At 41.8% G+C, this 15,865-nt stretch overlaps 1 protein-coding gene across 3 annotated transcripts in view; it reads left to right on the top strand.

Moving 5' to 3' along the window:
• The window catches only part of nalcn (sodium leak channel, non-selective), a 129,528-nt gene that overhangs the window by 8,161 nt on the left and 105,502 nt on the right, over window positions 1–15,865 (top strand). For all 3 annotated transcript variants that reach the window (XM_059562107.1, XM_059562106.1, XM_059562105.1), the window contains 4 exons: window positions 2,811–2,894; window positions 2,998–3,137; window positions 3,219–3,347; window positions 11,937–12,088. In XM_059562107.1, coding sequence (XP_059418090.1) covers window positions 2,811–2,894; window positions 2,998–3,137; window positions 3,219–3,347; window positions 11,937–12,088 — 505 coding nt within the window. The remainder of the gene's footprint in view (window positions 1–2,810; window positions 2,895–2,997; window positions 3,138–3,218; window positions 3,348–11,936; window positions 12,089–15,865) is intronic.

The raw sequence follows: 15,865 nt of genomic DNA, 5'->3' as shown, positions 1-15,865 counted from the left end.
CCGGAGACATTGTTCTCTCTTGCCTGACCTCCATTGAATGTGAAACGAACCGGGTAAAAAAATCGCATCATCAAAGAAGGTGGAGTTTCAGAACACACCCACCGATTGCATAATCGCCACGGACCAATAGAAACTCAAAGGTGTTTAGGAGCCAAACAAACTCCCCAAGAAAGTTTGCTTTGGTCAGCTGTTTCGAACTGCCAAAACGAACTCAAAACGAACTTCGTTTTGGCCTGATTTTGTTTGAGGCTTGGTGCCTTAATTGAGATTGTAGATAGAGTGTCAATGGTCCATTTGAGACTATTATTCAATTAAATTGAATAATATCACATTATGCATTCTCTCCCCCATAGAAATCCATTATAAAGAAACAGCTTAACAGGTTTAATTCTCCCCAATAGTCTGTTATAGCTTTAACGTGGCTTAACGTAGCCTACCTTAACAATGACCGGGGAAAACCATGTTTCTGTCATTTTAATTGTAATATATCTGAGGTAAATTCACTCAAAAGCCATCATGCATTGCGTTAATGTTAAAAAGTGTCATAGGCCTACTTTAAATGTGACTCTGCCCTGCCTGAAAATAAATTGATGTTAAGAAATTAAGCTGGAAGATAAATGACTAACTCCTGGCTTCAGTGTTGCTACACTGAACTGAAAAGCCTATGAAGCAAGCAAGGTTGCTGTTAACGTAGGCTACGTTAAACCACATTAGGCTGTTACCTTATAATGGGCTTCAATGGGGGATTCCCCCTTCTATTCTATTCCTTTCCGTGAAACGTTTGTAGCCCACTGTGCCACACAAAAATGAACCAAACTCAGCTGCATGTGTCACGTTTTTTTTAATCTGTTAATTATTGAAGTCAAATATATTTTGGGTATCCATTCCTTTTATGATATATACTATAATATAATAAAAACAGTTATGTGTAGCTTAACTTAATTCCTGTTGCTTTGTCCACTCTCGTCCGCTGCATTCTTTGTCTTTTCTGATGACCCACAGCTCTCTCCGTCAGCTTACTGTTAGTGGCACCAGTCCAGGTGTTTCTTCAGTTACTCATGCTATTTCTCCCTGTTGAGTTCGCTGTTGCACATCGATTGCACCTCACTATGCATTTTGTCCTTTTCTTTTGATGAACGGGAGTGTGTTCGTCTCACAAATGTAGTCTCTGCAGTCATCTTGAATTACAGCAACAGGAAACACAAACTATTTTCCCCACAGAATTTATTATCTGGTGCTGTTTGCAGTGTTGGTAAATTCACCACTTAAATTTGAGTTAAAATATGTTGTTGTAACTTGTGTTACTGAGATTGTAACGCGTAAGAATATTAACCAAATTTTATTAGTAATGCATTATATTACTGCATTACAGAAAAAAAGTTATATTGAGTGCAGGCTATGATCTGTTAAATTCAGTGACTTCTTGTTTTCTCTATCAATGTTAGCTGGTACATTTTTGTCATTAGGTATATTCTGGACTCTGAGACAGCATTAGTTGCTAATGCAGTAGTCTAAGGATTGAATCGATGCAAATAATTCATTATCTGTTGTGAATTATGCCATCTATTTTCATCTTAATAACTCATTCATCAGCATAAACAATATTTGAAATATTAAATCAATGCCAGTTGCGTTTTAATAAAGTGAGTCAGACCTTCACATAGTTTTTAAGCTATCCATTTTATTAAATCATGTTTGTTGCTATTTTGAGGTCTATAGTTTATAAGCTATCCATTTAATAAATCATGTTTGTGGGTAATGTAAGATCTGAGCACCATAGCTGATTTGATAGCAGATCAAATGCCAGGAGATTTCTGGGCAGATGTCTTTGTAGAACAAGTGCTTCAGCCACTGAAGTATCTGTATCTCTATCAAAGAAAAGCCACCAGTTTGTGAAGACAATCTGCACTCAAGCAAACAAACCTGAGCATGTCACACCTCTGATGTCATTACATGTACACCAGCTGTATGTGTGAATAGCTAGTTGACTTGACAAACCCTGTGATGTGACATGCTGTGTGACATGCAGCTATTTATTTAAATACAATCTGTAATGACCTTATATGTATTAAGAGAATACATGGAATATTTGTGTGTTAAAACAACCCTGGTAAAAACAGTAATATTGCTATTTCCCCCCTATTTTAATATACTTTTTCACATGGTCCTTCATAAATCAGTCTAATATGCTGATTGAAAACAGTTGTGATGCTCATTTTTTGTTTTGTTTTGTGGAAACCACGAGACATATATTTGAAATAGAAATGAATTAGTCACATTAGAAATTTGAAATGATTTAGTCACATTATAAATGTCTTTACTTATTTTATTTCTTAAACCATGAATTTAAAGTCACAATAGAACTATTTCAAATTAACTTGTGAAAGCTTAAAGGAAATGCTTACAAGAGATCAGTAACATGAATGAAAATATATGGGCTTGTTATGCATCCACTACCTGAATATAAAGGACTCCTTACTCCTGTTTTTTGGTTTGTCTTTATTATTATTTACTCAATAATAATATTATTTGTCCTTATTATTTACTCAATTCTTTGTGTGCTTTTCCACTAGAGATATAGTTTGATAGCTCTAAAATATTTTTTGTACCACTTCTTTTAGGTGTTTAGGGCACACACTTGTTAGGTGATGCGTGGCAGGATAAATACTGCTCACACTTCTGTTTGCTGAATTGTATCTGCTCTGTTGCTAACAGCTGCCACAATCTTTCATTAAACTGGCGGACCAGCTGCCACTCACCTGTGGACTTTCCTTTACAGCCTGTGTCTTATCACCTGCCTCTGTTTCCAGGGAGAGAACTCGTATGTTAAAGACCGCTGGTGCATGTTTGATGGCTTTATGGTGGTCTTCCTCTGGGTCTCAATTGTGCTTCAGGTAAGGAGATTATTTTCCAAATAAAATGTTCCTTTCAAATGAAAAAGAACTGAGCTCCATAGGGAACTCTGCTCATCATCTTGTTCATCTGAATGGTCTCAAGGTGTTTGAAATAGCAGAGATTGTGGACCAAATGTCACCCTGGGGAATGTTACGCATACCGAGGGCCCTCATTATGATCCGAGCCTTCCGAATCTACTTCCGATTTGAACTGCCGCGTACCCGCATAACCAACATTCTCAAGTAAGAGACCCATGAGCAAAACATAATTTGACAAATGTCAGCTGTTTTCACATCAGCCACATAAAATTCACTTCCTTTAAGGCGATCAGGGGAGCAGATCTGGAGTGTGTCCATTTTTTTGTTATTCTTTCTGCTCTTGTATGGAATCCTGGGGGTTCAAATGTTTGGAACCTTCAATCATCACTGCGTCACCAATGATACACAGAAAGGGTAAGCAAGTTTTATCACTATTCTCTTTAAACTATGGAGCCTGTTGTTACCACAGAATGAAAAATTAAAAAGGCAACTTGATGACTTGATATCTCATAATTCTGACACTTTTTCTCAGAATTCTTATATATACAGTAAATTAGATATAAATTCCTTGAGATAACATCTCACAATTCTGCATTTATATCTCACAGTTCTGACTTTTTTTCCAGATCCAATAAAATCAGCAGTCTTAGATTTAACTTAATAGCCCAAGAAGTTAAGAACTTCTCTTTTTGTGGTGAGCTTTATCACACTTCTTGTGGTTTATTATCCCTGGGATGAATCAGGTGATTTAACATTATGCTGCAGTTTTTCCTTGCATCAACACAAGATAAGAAGTATGCGTCTGTTGCTGTACACCTCCCACACACATCTGTTCTTTGGAATATAAATCCCATCAGCAGCTGTAAATGGTATTAATAACAGATCATCATTTGCATCATGTGAAGTCACAGCTTCATAAATACTAAACAGTAAGAAAAGCCACATTATATGATATGTTTGTCTGAATTTTTCATTTCACATGGAGGCGTTTGATAAGCCAACAGAAATTCATGGCTAAAAATGAACAGTAAATCTTGCTGGAACACTCGCACGCATCGCAACTTAAGGGTGTGACGAAAGCAGGGTTGAGCACCATCTTAATGCAGTGTGTGCATAGAGCTGTGGAGGTGGTTCTCTTTTAAAACCCAGGCCTATTTAATATTCCGTTGCAAATGAGTGGCATGTCAGAGCCGGCTATAAAACAAAGAGTCTAAACCATCAGAAACAGAGGAGTGTGCTGAGCTCTAATCATTATAATTAACGTTTCCTGTGTTGCCTGGGTGTTGTGCACATGCTCGCCTCTTTTCAGCAGCCTGGCCTCCATCTATGTGCATGAGAGAAAAGAGCTCCTATATTGAAAGTCAAGATATCTCACCCAGACCCTGCACTGACATTCAACATATTTTTATTCAAAAGGGTATATGCACAGGCAAAAAATATTGCCTGCCATATAATATATGTATACTGGCAGGATTTTCATGCATCATGCAAGTGGAAGTGTATTTCAGAAAAACTTGTTGATATCTTGCAGAATTACAGTACGTGTCCTAGGCACAGAGTAGGAGGGATTTGAATCACACAGGGATTCAATGGAAGTATTCCCGCAAGGGAGTTTACTAGACTTGTGTCTGTTAGGGATACATTAGATTTGATGTCATAACGTTTTATTTTTCAGCTGCTTAAATATGGATGAAAACAGGCCTCATGACCTTGCCAATCATCACCTTGTTCAGAAAATGTCCCACATATTTCTCTCAATTACAGACATATAAAATAGTATTTTACTGACAGGTGATCAATATGATACAATATCTTTTTCTGTCTCTATGTCATTTAAGTGTACAATATTTACTGATAAAAACATATATATTTTTTATTTAAGTCATAGAGAAAAGAAGAAATATTAATCAAAAGGCATGTCCATTTTCAAATAAAATTAATCATTTATGGTGTTATAGTATCTTTTGAGTTGTGTTTGTTATCGTTTTTCACAGGGATGATCTCTATGGTGGATTAGTTATCACTGTATAATTAGAGCTATTTTGATTCGCTGTGCCTCTGATTGGCCTTTGTGATACTGCAATCAATGTTCCCTACTAATTTCAGAGTCCTTAATAAACAATTTGAAAGTATGTCTGGCTAGCCAATTTGAAACCATTAATTTTCATTAGAGACATCAAGTGGCTCCTAAAGTAACACCTGTGGCCCAAACTAAAGCTGTCAGTGTGTGTTAGAATAGATATGTTTACCATCTTTCCAGATATACGATTTCTATTAATGTCAATATAAAATACAGTTGTAATTACTATTTAGAATGCTAAATACTGTTTTGTTCATACAGTTCAGTTACCAAATAGAACAGATACAGTCTGTAACCTAAGCAACATATAAAATCACCTGAGAGCATGCAAGTAGTAGGAGTTTTCTAAAATCCAAAAAAAAAAATCCTTGAAGCTTCAATACAAATGTTATTTGTCACCTTAATATCAAACATTACTCTTAAGAGAACAGGATTGTGTTTAAAAAACTTTCTTTTTTAAAAAACTTGTTTTCTTGTTAAATATCTGAACACCCTTAAAACATTAAAGGGATAGTTCACCTTCAGTTCCTGGTCCCCATTGATTTACATATATATATATTTTTCATACTATGGAAGTTAATGGGGACCAGTAGCTGAAGGTGAACTATCTCTTTAACATTTATTACATATATTGAGAGCTTAAACTGCTTAAGACATTGGGACTTGTTTTCAAACAATATATATTAAGTTTATTTTTGTACCTTTTGGCCAATAGCATTTAATGTATTTCATGTTAAAAAAATTTTTAACAATGAATATAATTAAATTTAATAGATGATTCCTGAATGAAAGTCTTCTCAAATAACTGTTTTATTAGAATCAAGACACAAATACAGTGTGTGTCAATGAGAAAAACAGAAAAACTGATTTAAACAAAACGTCTCAGGTTACGACTGTAACCTATGTTCCCTGAGAACAGGGAACGAGACACTACGTCAGAATGACGCTTTGGGGAACGCCTCAGGCGTGACAGGTGTCTGAAATCACTATCAAATCACGGCAATCATAATGACCGGCGACAGCCCGTGAATCATTAACGTGAATGATTAACGTGCGACCTGCAAGTATAAAAGGGAGCCTTGCAAACATGACAAACATCCTATCGTCTGAAGCGACTGTTGCAGGCAGGCCCCGAGGCATGGCAGGAAGACGTAGTGTCTCGTTCCCTGTTCTCAGGGAACATAGGTTACAGTCGTAACCCGAGACGTTCCCTTTCGAAAGGGAACTCTACACTACGTCAGAATGATGCTTTGGGGAACGATATACCAACGCCACCATGCTAAGGGGAGTGCCTGCCAAGCGGCAGTGACAACTGACAGAATTAGCAAATTCAAATGAAACGCTAGAACCACTCACCCTCAGGTCACACTGGGCTGTCAGTGACAGCACTCCCTACGGTCATAGCCCAAGCTATATGATACCACAGAAAAACCTCCATAAACATAGTTTTAGTGAAAGGTCTACCTGGGCCTGCTCAAGGGCCTAGGACCACACTTCAACTTCTTAGAAGGGGTCCCTTCTAGGGAATGTGGCTAGGGAACCTGAGGGAACCCCAGCCAGTCACTATTCAGGGGAACGTGCCACCTGAAATGCCACCAGGCAGGCCTGACCTGGTGTCACCATACAAGACACTATAGTCTGGCCACTTCCTGTCTGTCCGAAGACAGAGCCTCTGGACACTTGCCTTTAGGAAGGCATCCAACCCGAGGGACTGCGAAGCAGGCAGTGAACCACTCGGACCGGATCTCAGAGACGGGATATCCTGGAGAGTATGACTCAGCATAGTGCATTACAACCCTTGCCAGCGAGGGGAGTTTCTCTACTCGATCCACGGATCAACCCAGTGTTTGTGTTTCAAAACACTAAGGAGGCCTGTGAGGGCCTAAGGACTGATCTAACTGGGAGGCCTCATGAGAGGCCTACGACCGACTGATCAGACTCAGGAGACCACATACTCATACTGACCCTCAGTGAGGGGAGCATTAGATCTACCTGGTAGGCAACCAGGCTGTAGCAAGATAAAGAGGTTCCAGGAGGGAACCCGTAGCAGAGAATAAAAACTTGAGTCGAGCCAGGGCGCAAGCTCACCTTTGGTAGCTGCCTGATAAGGTCTGCTAAACTGAAAGTAAGCGGCCACTAGCTTACAAAACCCAGCACCACTGTGAAACTACTCAGGGAGACCTGGAGAGGCCTACTACCTGACAACCACAGTATGTGGGAGCTCACCATCAGAGAGGCCTGGTGCAGCCTACTATCTGATAACCATAAAACGTGAGAGCTCACTTTCAGAGAGGCCTGGAGAGGCCTACTACCTGAAAAACCATGCTCAGTGGAACACACAGTAAGTGGGAGCTAACCTTCCAAGGAGGCCTGGAGAGGCCTACTACATGATAACCACAGTATGTGGGAGCTCAACTTCAGGGAGGCCTAGTGAGGCCTACTACCTGATAACCACAGCGCATGGGAGTTCACTTACAGAGAGGCCTGGAGAGGCCTACTACATGACAACCACAAAACCTGGGAGCTCAACTTAAGGGAGGCCTAGTGAAGCCTACCACAGTACATAGGAGTTCGCTTACAGAGAGGCCTAGAGAGGCCTACTACCCATTACCAGAAAACCCACATTAAGTGGAAACTCAAAGTATGTTGGAACTCAACTCCAGGGAGGCCTGGTGAGGCCTACTACCAGAGAACCATGACATGAAGGAGCTTACTTTCAGGGAGGCCTGGAGAGGCCTACCACCTGAAAACCACAGCTGACAGTGGGCCAGACTGGCAGTCCAGTTGACTGTCTATGGGGCTTTGCCTTCAGGGAGGCCTTATGAGGCCTACTACCTGATAGTTCAACCTCAGGGCCACTTAGTACCACAGTATGAGGGATTCAGCCCTCAGGGAGGCCTAGTAAAGCCTACTACCTGATCTCCACAAAAAATGTGGGAGCCCTTCTTCAGGGAGGCCTGAAGAGGCCTACTTCCTGAAACGGTCTAATCAGCTGGATGTGTACTGCTGCTGGGGACTCGCCTAACAGGGAGGCCCGGTCGAGCCTACTAGCTGATAGCGAGTCTTTCTGCTACTTTAATGAACACTGCTGGAACCATACTAATAAAAAACTTTCCTAAAGTTTTGACCTAGTGTATGCTCCACAATGTTGTGACCCACCTCCGAGGAGGCCTGTTAAGACCTACTACTCGGTAGTGAGTCTTCTGCCCAAACTACCAGGGCCAACCACCAAAGGTGAGCTGGCCTAGGAGCCCTATCTTAGGGGTTACCCAGTCAAGGAGGCCTGCTGGGGCCTACTACCTAACTGTGCAGCCTTCAAGGCAGAAAAACTGTTACTACAGCGCTTACAGCATCCTGGTACCTAATCACATTGCCAAAGGCAGTGTACTCAGCAAAAAGCAATACCCTCATAGCAGGGGAGTACAACATACGCCACTCTGCCTAGTGGAGGCCCCATTTTAAGGGCCTACCTACTAAATGCAAGGGCATCAGCTCATGGCAATGCTCTGGCTTCAAGGGAGCGGAGTTCAAATACTGGAATGAAATGTAGTTAGAACTCCCTGCTCAACCGGAGCCATCATGGTGTGAGGTAGATAATACAGAGCTGAGAATGGATTACTCAAAACTACCCTGCGTTAGCGGGGGAGTAACACCATATGCCCCTGAAATGTTAGACAGGGAGCGGGCCTGCAAGTGGCTCCAAAGGGTGACAGGGATTTGTCCTGTGCCCAGCCTGGGGGAGCGGAGCTTGCTTGCAAGCCAACCAACTTTCACCCATCGTCCGAGCGGTTCAGCTCAACGGGCTGAGTGGAGCCAGCTCTAGAGGCCTAAAAACAAGTAGCTCTGTTCGGCAGGGTCTGGCAAACTATCACATCGCAGAGCGAAAGACAGCCTGACCCGCCTGAAGGATCATACCTCAACTACCACCCTGCATTACTCTATCACCCCTGAATGCAGTGAAAGGGGCGGGCTTTGGCCAACAACTCCCATTTAAGGGAGGAGGCTGAAATCTCGGGGAGGAAGCCGACACATAATAAAATGCGGCAGCTATACTTAGCAAAACGCCTCCAACATCCCAAACATAGCCTAGGCCAGCTACAGAGGCGGCCCGGGTTAGGGCCGACCTACAAGCATAGATCTACCTGAGGGCTCAGAGGAGCCACAGCCTACTTGATTGAGAGGCTGTGAAACACTCAACCTACTGCCAGGGGAGCGAAGTACTCAGGATACCAATGTCACAAACCGAAAGGAGGTTTTTGAGCTTCTCCCTAAATCGTTCTAGCCACAAGCTGGGGGGGGGCTTCAGGGCCCTGAAGTTCCAATACCTTACCTCATTGCTCCTCTAAGAATGACTCCCTAGGTCTATACAGGGAACAAGGTCTGTAGAGAAATACAAATCAGTGTTAGTATACACACAGAAATTATATTAAAAACCAACCAGTTCACCTGCGGCGTGCAGAGTGAAGACTCGCCAGAGAGTTCTCTATGAACCTGGGGGCCATCACTTTACATGCCTGAAAGAGGCGCTCTCACCAACCAAGCCGAGGCGGGCCATCAGAACCTTGTTCTCATCCTAGACCCAGCCCCAGGCCTGGTGTAAGAAACGCCTGGGGAGTCGGGAAAAAGAGGAGAGGGCTAGGATAGTAACAGCCCTCCAGGAGATGATCCATCACTAACGCTGTGATCGTTTGTACTGGATCACCTCCCTCAGATCCTTCTTTTTCCTGCGGGAGTCACGCCTCCTCTGTGACCTGCTCCTACATGGAGGGGGTGCACGAGAGGCGACACTAGCTCTCTGGCCCTGTCTACGGCCCTCAGGTCGTGAAGGGCCAGGCTCTCCCGCCTGTCTGGGCTCGGATCCGGATCTCAGCGGTATACAGGTCTTAAACGCCGCTGAGCGCGCCTTCGCCTCCCTGAACTTTCCAACCACCGCCTCCACGGAGGTGCCAAAAAGTTCAGAGGGCGAAACCGGTGCATCAAGGAGAAAGGCCTTCTCTTTCTCCCCGATGCCAGCCAGGTTCAACCACAGATGCCTCTCCGTGGCCACCATTGCCGCCATCGATCGACCGATCGAAGCGGCAGTCTGTTTAGTGGCCCGGAGAGCAAGATCTGTGGTGCGGCGCAGCTCAGCCACCGCCTCAGGGGACAGCCCTGCCCCCTGGTCGAGATCCCCCAGCAGGTCGGCCTGGTACGCCTGCAACACCGCCATAGTGTGCAGGGCAGCACCGGCCTGACCCGCTGCCGTGTATGCTCTGCCATTCAAACGCGCTGTGGTCCTGAGCGGTTTGGATGGCAGGGCTGGAGCACTCAGTGTCGACGCCCGCCCAGACACGAGATGGTTCGCAAACGTCTCGTTAATGGGCGGCATCGACACATACCCATACTCGCCGATCCCCTCAACATCAGCGAAACTAGCCCGCTGATGTCGGTGGATCCGAGCAGAGTATGGGTTCTTCCATGCCCTCTCGATCTCAGTATGGAGATCAGGAAGAAATGGAAGGCTCGCCTGAGCTGGTGGTCTATGGCCGGGGAGAAATCGATCGTCCAGCCTGCCACGAACAACTTCTCCCCTAACGCGCCGCCATGGCAGTTGCAACCTGTCAGTGGCGCGTTCCATTACATCCAGCAGCTCAGCATACACGGGGCAGGGTGGCTGAGAGGGTTCAGGGTCCACCTGAATGACCTCCTCCTCATCCATCACCTGCCCGTCCTGAAGAGCATCTGTTGCAGGAACAGTAGGAGAAAAATCCTCTTCGTCATCCACCTGCAACTCACCCTCGTCATCCGCCGAATCATCTGAGAGGTTAACACCTCTCTCAAGACGATCGGCGAGATCCCTCTGGGAACCCCATGACGCGAGTCGCCGCTCTGCCTCAGCGCGAGCGGGACCTGAGCCACGAGGTACAGATGGTGAGCCCTCCTCACTCGAGAAGAAGGCTAGACGAGAGCGGAGCGTTTTCAAAGCAAAACGCTCACAGTTTGCACAGACAGCTCCCTCAAGAGCCGCCTGTGCATGCTCTTTGCCCAGACAGAGAACGCACAGTTCGTGTGAATCACCCGGCGTCAAATACCTTGGGCACGGATCCGCACACTTCCTGAAGCTTTCAGCCTTCTCCGTGCGTTTCATTTTCTTTGCCGACTTTTCCAGCGATATCAAACAGACAGTCCCTGAAGACGAAAAGATGTTTGTCATGTTTGCAAGGCTCCCTTTTATACTTGCAGGTCACACGTTAATCATTCACGTTAATGATTCACGGGCTGTCGCCGGTCATTATGATTGCCATGATTTGATAGTGATTTCAGACACCTGTCACGCCTGAGGCGTTCCCCAAAGCGTCATTCTGACGTAGTGTAGAGTTCCCTTTCGAAAGGGAACTGTTTTTCTTTACTTAACTTGATTTCTTTTCATTGTCTTTTAATTGTGTTCTGCATTAAATCTCAACTCAAAACCAGTTTTAGCTGTTGACATTACTGAAATTGGATTCCCAGCACAATTTGCATGGGACTTAGTGTGAAGAATAAAAATGTCAACATTTTGGGAAAAGATGGAAAAAGGGTATTTTATGTTTTTTTTTTCTTCATTGTTTTGTGTACTGGGTTTATTGCTAAAAGTATTAATGCATGTAATTAATATTATATATGATATACAGTATAGTATTATTTATTATAATATTATAATCTTTAAATATTGATTTACTTATTTAAACTCCTGTGTCATGTATAGGGAAATTTGAGTCACACCATTTAGTGAATATGGTTGTCAGTCCCAAAAGCTAATTGTGTAAATGTTGCCAGAGAGGAGCAGTATAACACTGTTAGTCTGTGAGAAAACACCAGATGGCCTGTTACAAAATAATGGTTAATTTGATCAGATTTAACATTTGATGATGATTCTTTGGAAACACACTCTGGTCTATTTCCAGTAATGTGACATGGAACAGCCTGGCGATTCCTGATACACACTGCTCTCCCAATGGGGAGGGTTATCAGTGTCCGGCAGGGTTTAAGTGTGTGGATCTGGAAGACTTGGGACTCAGCAGACAGGAACTCGGATACAGTGGCTTCAATGAGCTTGGTGAGTCATTGTGATGTTTCACATTTGTCCATCTGCCATGATAAAAATATTTGTAATTTTGTTTATTTTCTGTGAGTTTTAATTATTAGTTTTTCTTTATCTCTCTCCAGTTTGCACTGAAAAGATTGTACTTCTGTTGCAAAAAATTATGAATTATGAATATTATTGAATTATTTCCTCAAAGCCATATCGGACACCCATGGCATACACTAAAATCATTATCCCTGGCCTTTTTACTAGGAAATTTAAAGTCGCTTGGCTTAGTTTTAGTTGTCTGTGGAAAATTAAAGCATCTTTGCCCTTTGTAATTATTCATAGTGATTTAGAGCAATTAAGTCCTTTTTTGACTAAGTTTGATTTATTGTAGCATTGTTGGCTGAAGCGTTTTTAGTTGATGTATGCATAATGCGCAAGCAGAAATACACAGATAAATGCCCTCTGTTGCTGCATTTAGGAAATGTAATATTTTCAGCAAAGCTTATATTTCAAAGCATCGTGAAGGCAGCTTAACAAATAGACCAGTTTAAGCACCTTGATCTGTACAAAGCAGCATGCCACATTTTTATCGCTCCCATTTGAGATAAATCCACTAGAAAGGTACAGAGCAGTGCCACTTATCTCCAAATAGCCATGAAGGGAGGCTTTATCCTAAAAATTGTTTTGAACAGGCTTTCAACCATTGACTTACAGAATATTGACATCTGCGAAAGGGCGCTTCTTCGTCCTCTTTATAGAGTTCAGTACACAGATAAGTCATGTGTAAGTCAACCAGAACCACTCCTGCATCAGTGATCTGTCATCCATTCATCCGCGTTCACAGTAAGGTTTGCAGCCTCAACAACAATGCCTTTTTTGGGCTTCCAAGATTCAGGGATGCAGAAACATGAAGTATAATTGGGAAAAAGTCCAATGTCTGGGTTAATACATTTTAATTTTTCTGCTGTTCCTGTTGGACTGACAACATTTTCACTGACTCCACCACAAAATTAAATACCATGTTTTTATTTATTTATTTAAACAAGTTAATTATTTAAATGCATCTCGTTTAATTACATTAAAAGTCCTATTTTTGTTGGTTTTATTTGAATTAAATTAATTTAAAACTATTAACTAAGCTGTAGGAACTCAGTCAAATCTTTTGGAATATTAGTGTTTAAGGATTGCTGAGCTATTGTTTTTTTTCTTCATAGAAATGTAGGTCCTAGTATGCTCTAGAGTTTATTTTTCCATTTTTGTTAGGCATCACTGGCCACAGTGACTTATTCCTAAGTGATTTTTAATGGGAGTCCTTAGTCTGCCAAGTGCATTTCCCTCTAATTCATCCAGGTAAAGACTCTGTTAATTTTTGTTCTGAAGTATGTACTTTATCTAATGTGAATTACATAGTAAGCCCTTTCACACATACAGACTTTTCTGGAAAATTACCGGTAAATTGCCGTAAAGAGATCATGTGTGAACAGGATCTTTTCAAAAATACCGGTAAATTGGTTTCGGCAATTTACCGGTATGAGAAGTTGTAACATTACCAGTAAATTGCCGGAATGAGCACGTAAGAGCACGTAAGAGTTCAGAACGCGGTAAGACGTCTACTCCGGGCCAATCATAACAATGTGACGCATTCGCGCACTGTTTAAGAAAATAAAATAAATGTCATCCAACTGAAGCGACAGTGAAATTAAAGCGCTTCTCCTTATCCGGGCGGATGAAGAAATATGTCATCATTTGAGAGAAACTGTTAGTGATGCAGTAACGTATGATAAAATAACTGTTAACTGTCTCCGTGAGCAATGCATTCACAGGACAAAGTCAGGTCATCAATAAACTGAAAACATTGCGTCTTAATATCTAAAAAATAAACGACCATCAAAAACGAAGTAGTAGTGGAAGTATTTCTTGTTCCTATTATGACTTTTGTCAATCTATTTTTATCTATTTGAGGATCCTGCTACTCCATAAACCCTGTAGCTCTAAACCAGTGGATCTCAACCCGCTGCACGTCATGAAATCACATGCGGCCCACCATGCCGAACACAATAATAAAAAAAAATAATAATACGTTTTATTTTGGTTTTTACATATGGAAAAAGTCGGAGCAGTGGAGAAGAGTGCTGGACATTCGGCATCATCTTTTCGGTTTGCCCCGCAACTCACTTCAGTCCGTCTTTTTTCCCAATTCTCCCAAAACAGCTTATAATACTGTTTCAGCTATTAAAATAGTTCAGTTTTGAATGTTGGAGCAGTTTTTGATCGTTAAACAGGCCTATAAGTTTTGTTTTAAAGCGGACAGCACAGAGAGAGTTTACATAGCATATGTTTAATCAGTTTAGCCTTCTCAAATCATCACGCATTGTCTAAAATAAAATCTAAAGATATAAAACAGTTCAAGCATGTAACGATGTTTTAACGTTAAACCCAGATGTGCGCTATATCGAATATTTTGTGTGGAGAGTGCAAGATAAAGCACGCTTTTTTGGGACATATAGGTGCCAGCGCGATCATAATATAAAATAAAGAAAGATAAAATAAAGAAAACAAACATGCTTTCTGCCGTCTCGTCTTGAACAGGAGAGCTTACAAAAATAAACCGAAACTCAGCAAATATGCCTCACAGACATGATAAATATATCTATAGAAAGCTTTAAATTAGGCTACTAGGCCTACTTAACGAAATAATAAAAACAAACAACAAAAAATCTCAATACTATCATAATCTGTATAGAAGGCGCGTCTAATGAGGAGATGATGAGTCAGGCAACTTCATCCTTGCGACACAGACTCAGAAAACAGTTTATTAGTAAATAATTCAAATATCTTTTTACTATTTCCCTCTGTCACATTCATGGTAATTACTTTTTCCGGTGCTTTGCGACATCTTTTGAACTCAATTTGAATGCAGAACTGTTTATCTGCACTGATAGACTATTTGATATGAATTTGCATCAGCATAGTCTACATTTGTGAACGCACCTTTTCTGCGATGTCGCGCATCTTACAGACTGCAATTTACAATCGCAACTTCATTGTGCTATTAATCCTTTCAAGCCGATTTTCAACAAATTGGTCAGCTCCCGACAGCATCAGGTGTTTTATTAATGGTGAGTATAATTATTTAAACCAGTCGTCTATTACGATGTCTCTGTAACAAAAGCAGTTGCATGTATACTGAAGTTTGAAACAAAAATTAAACCATCAACAGAAATATTGAACACATATTACCCTCCATGTTTAAAAATACAAGCGCAGCTGTTTAGAGGTTATTGACGTCACAGAATTTACCGGTATTTTGGAATGGATGTGTGAATGGTCCTTTTCAGGAAAAAAGACGGAATGTCGTTGACTGTGTGAACAGCGCATTTTTGAATTTACCGGTTAAGTCGTTCTGATAATTTTACGGCAATTTACTGGTATTACTGTGTGAAGGCTATTGATTTAACAATATATATGTTTTGAAAGAAAGCCAAGTGAAATAGTGTATTTCATTAATATACTGTACTGTAGGTCCATGTAAAGTATATGATGTATGGTTGGTGAAGCTAACCTTTACAGACCTCTGCCAGTGTCCTTGGCACATTTTGCCTCTGGACCTGGTGGGAAATGGCAGGAAGCAGAACTTAGTGGCATGATTCCTGCTGGGCTTTGGCAGCCATATCACAGCACAGCATCATGGGTCACCGTGAGTGCAGAGATAACATCATGGAGGACTTGGAAGTAGAGAGCAGCACACTGTCTGGATGTCAATTGTTTATGATGTATATGCTGTTTAAGTAACAGTGTAAT

This window comes from Carassius carassius, chromosome 11 (genome assembly GCF_963082965.1).
Source record: "Carassius carassius chromosome 11, fCarCar2.1, whole genome shotgun sequence".
NCBI classification, from domain to species: Eukaryota; Metazoa; Chordata; class Actinopteri; order Cypriniformes; family Cyprinidae; genus Carassius; species Carassius carassius.
This window is presented reverse-complemented; position numbering and strand designations above follow the sequence as displayed.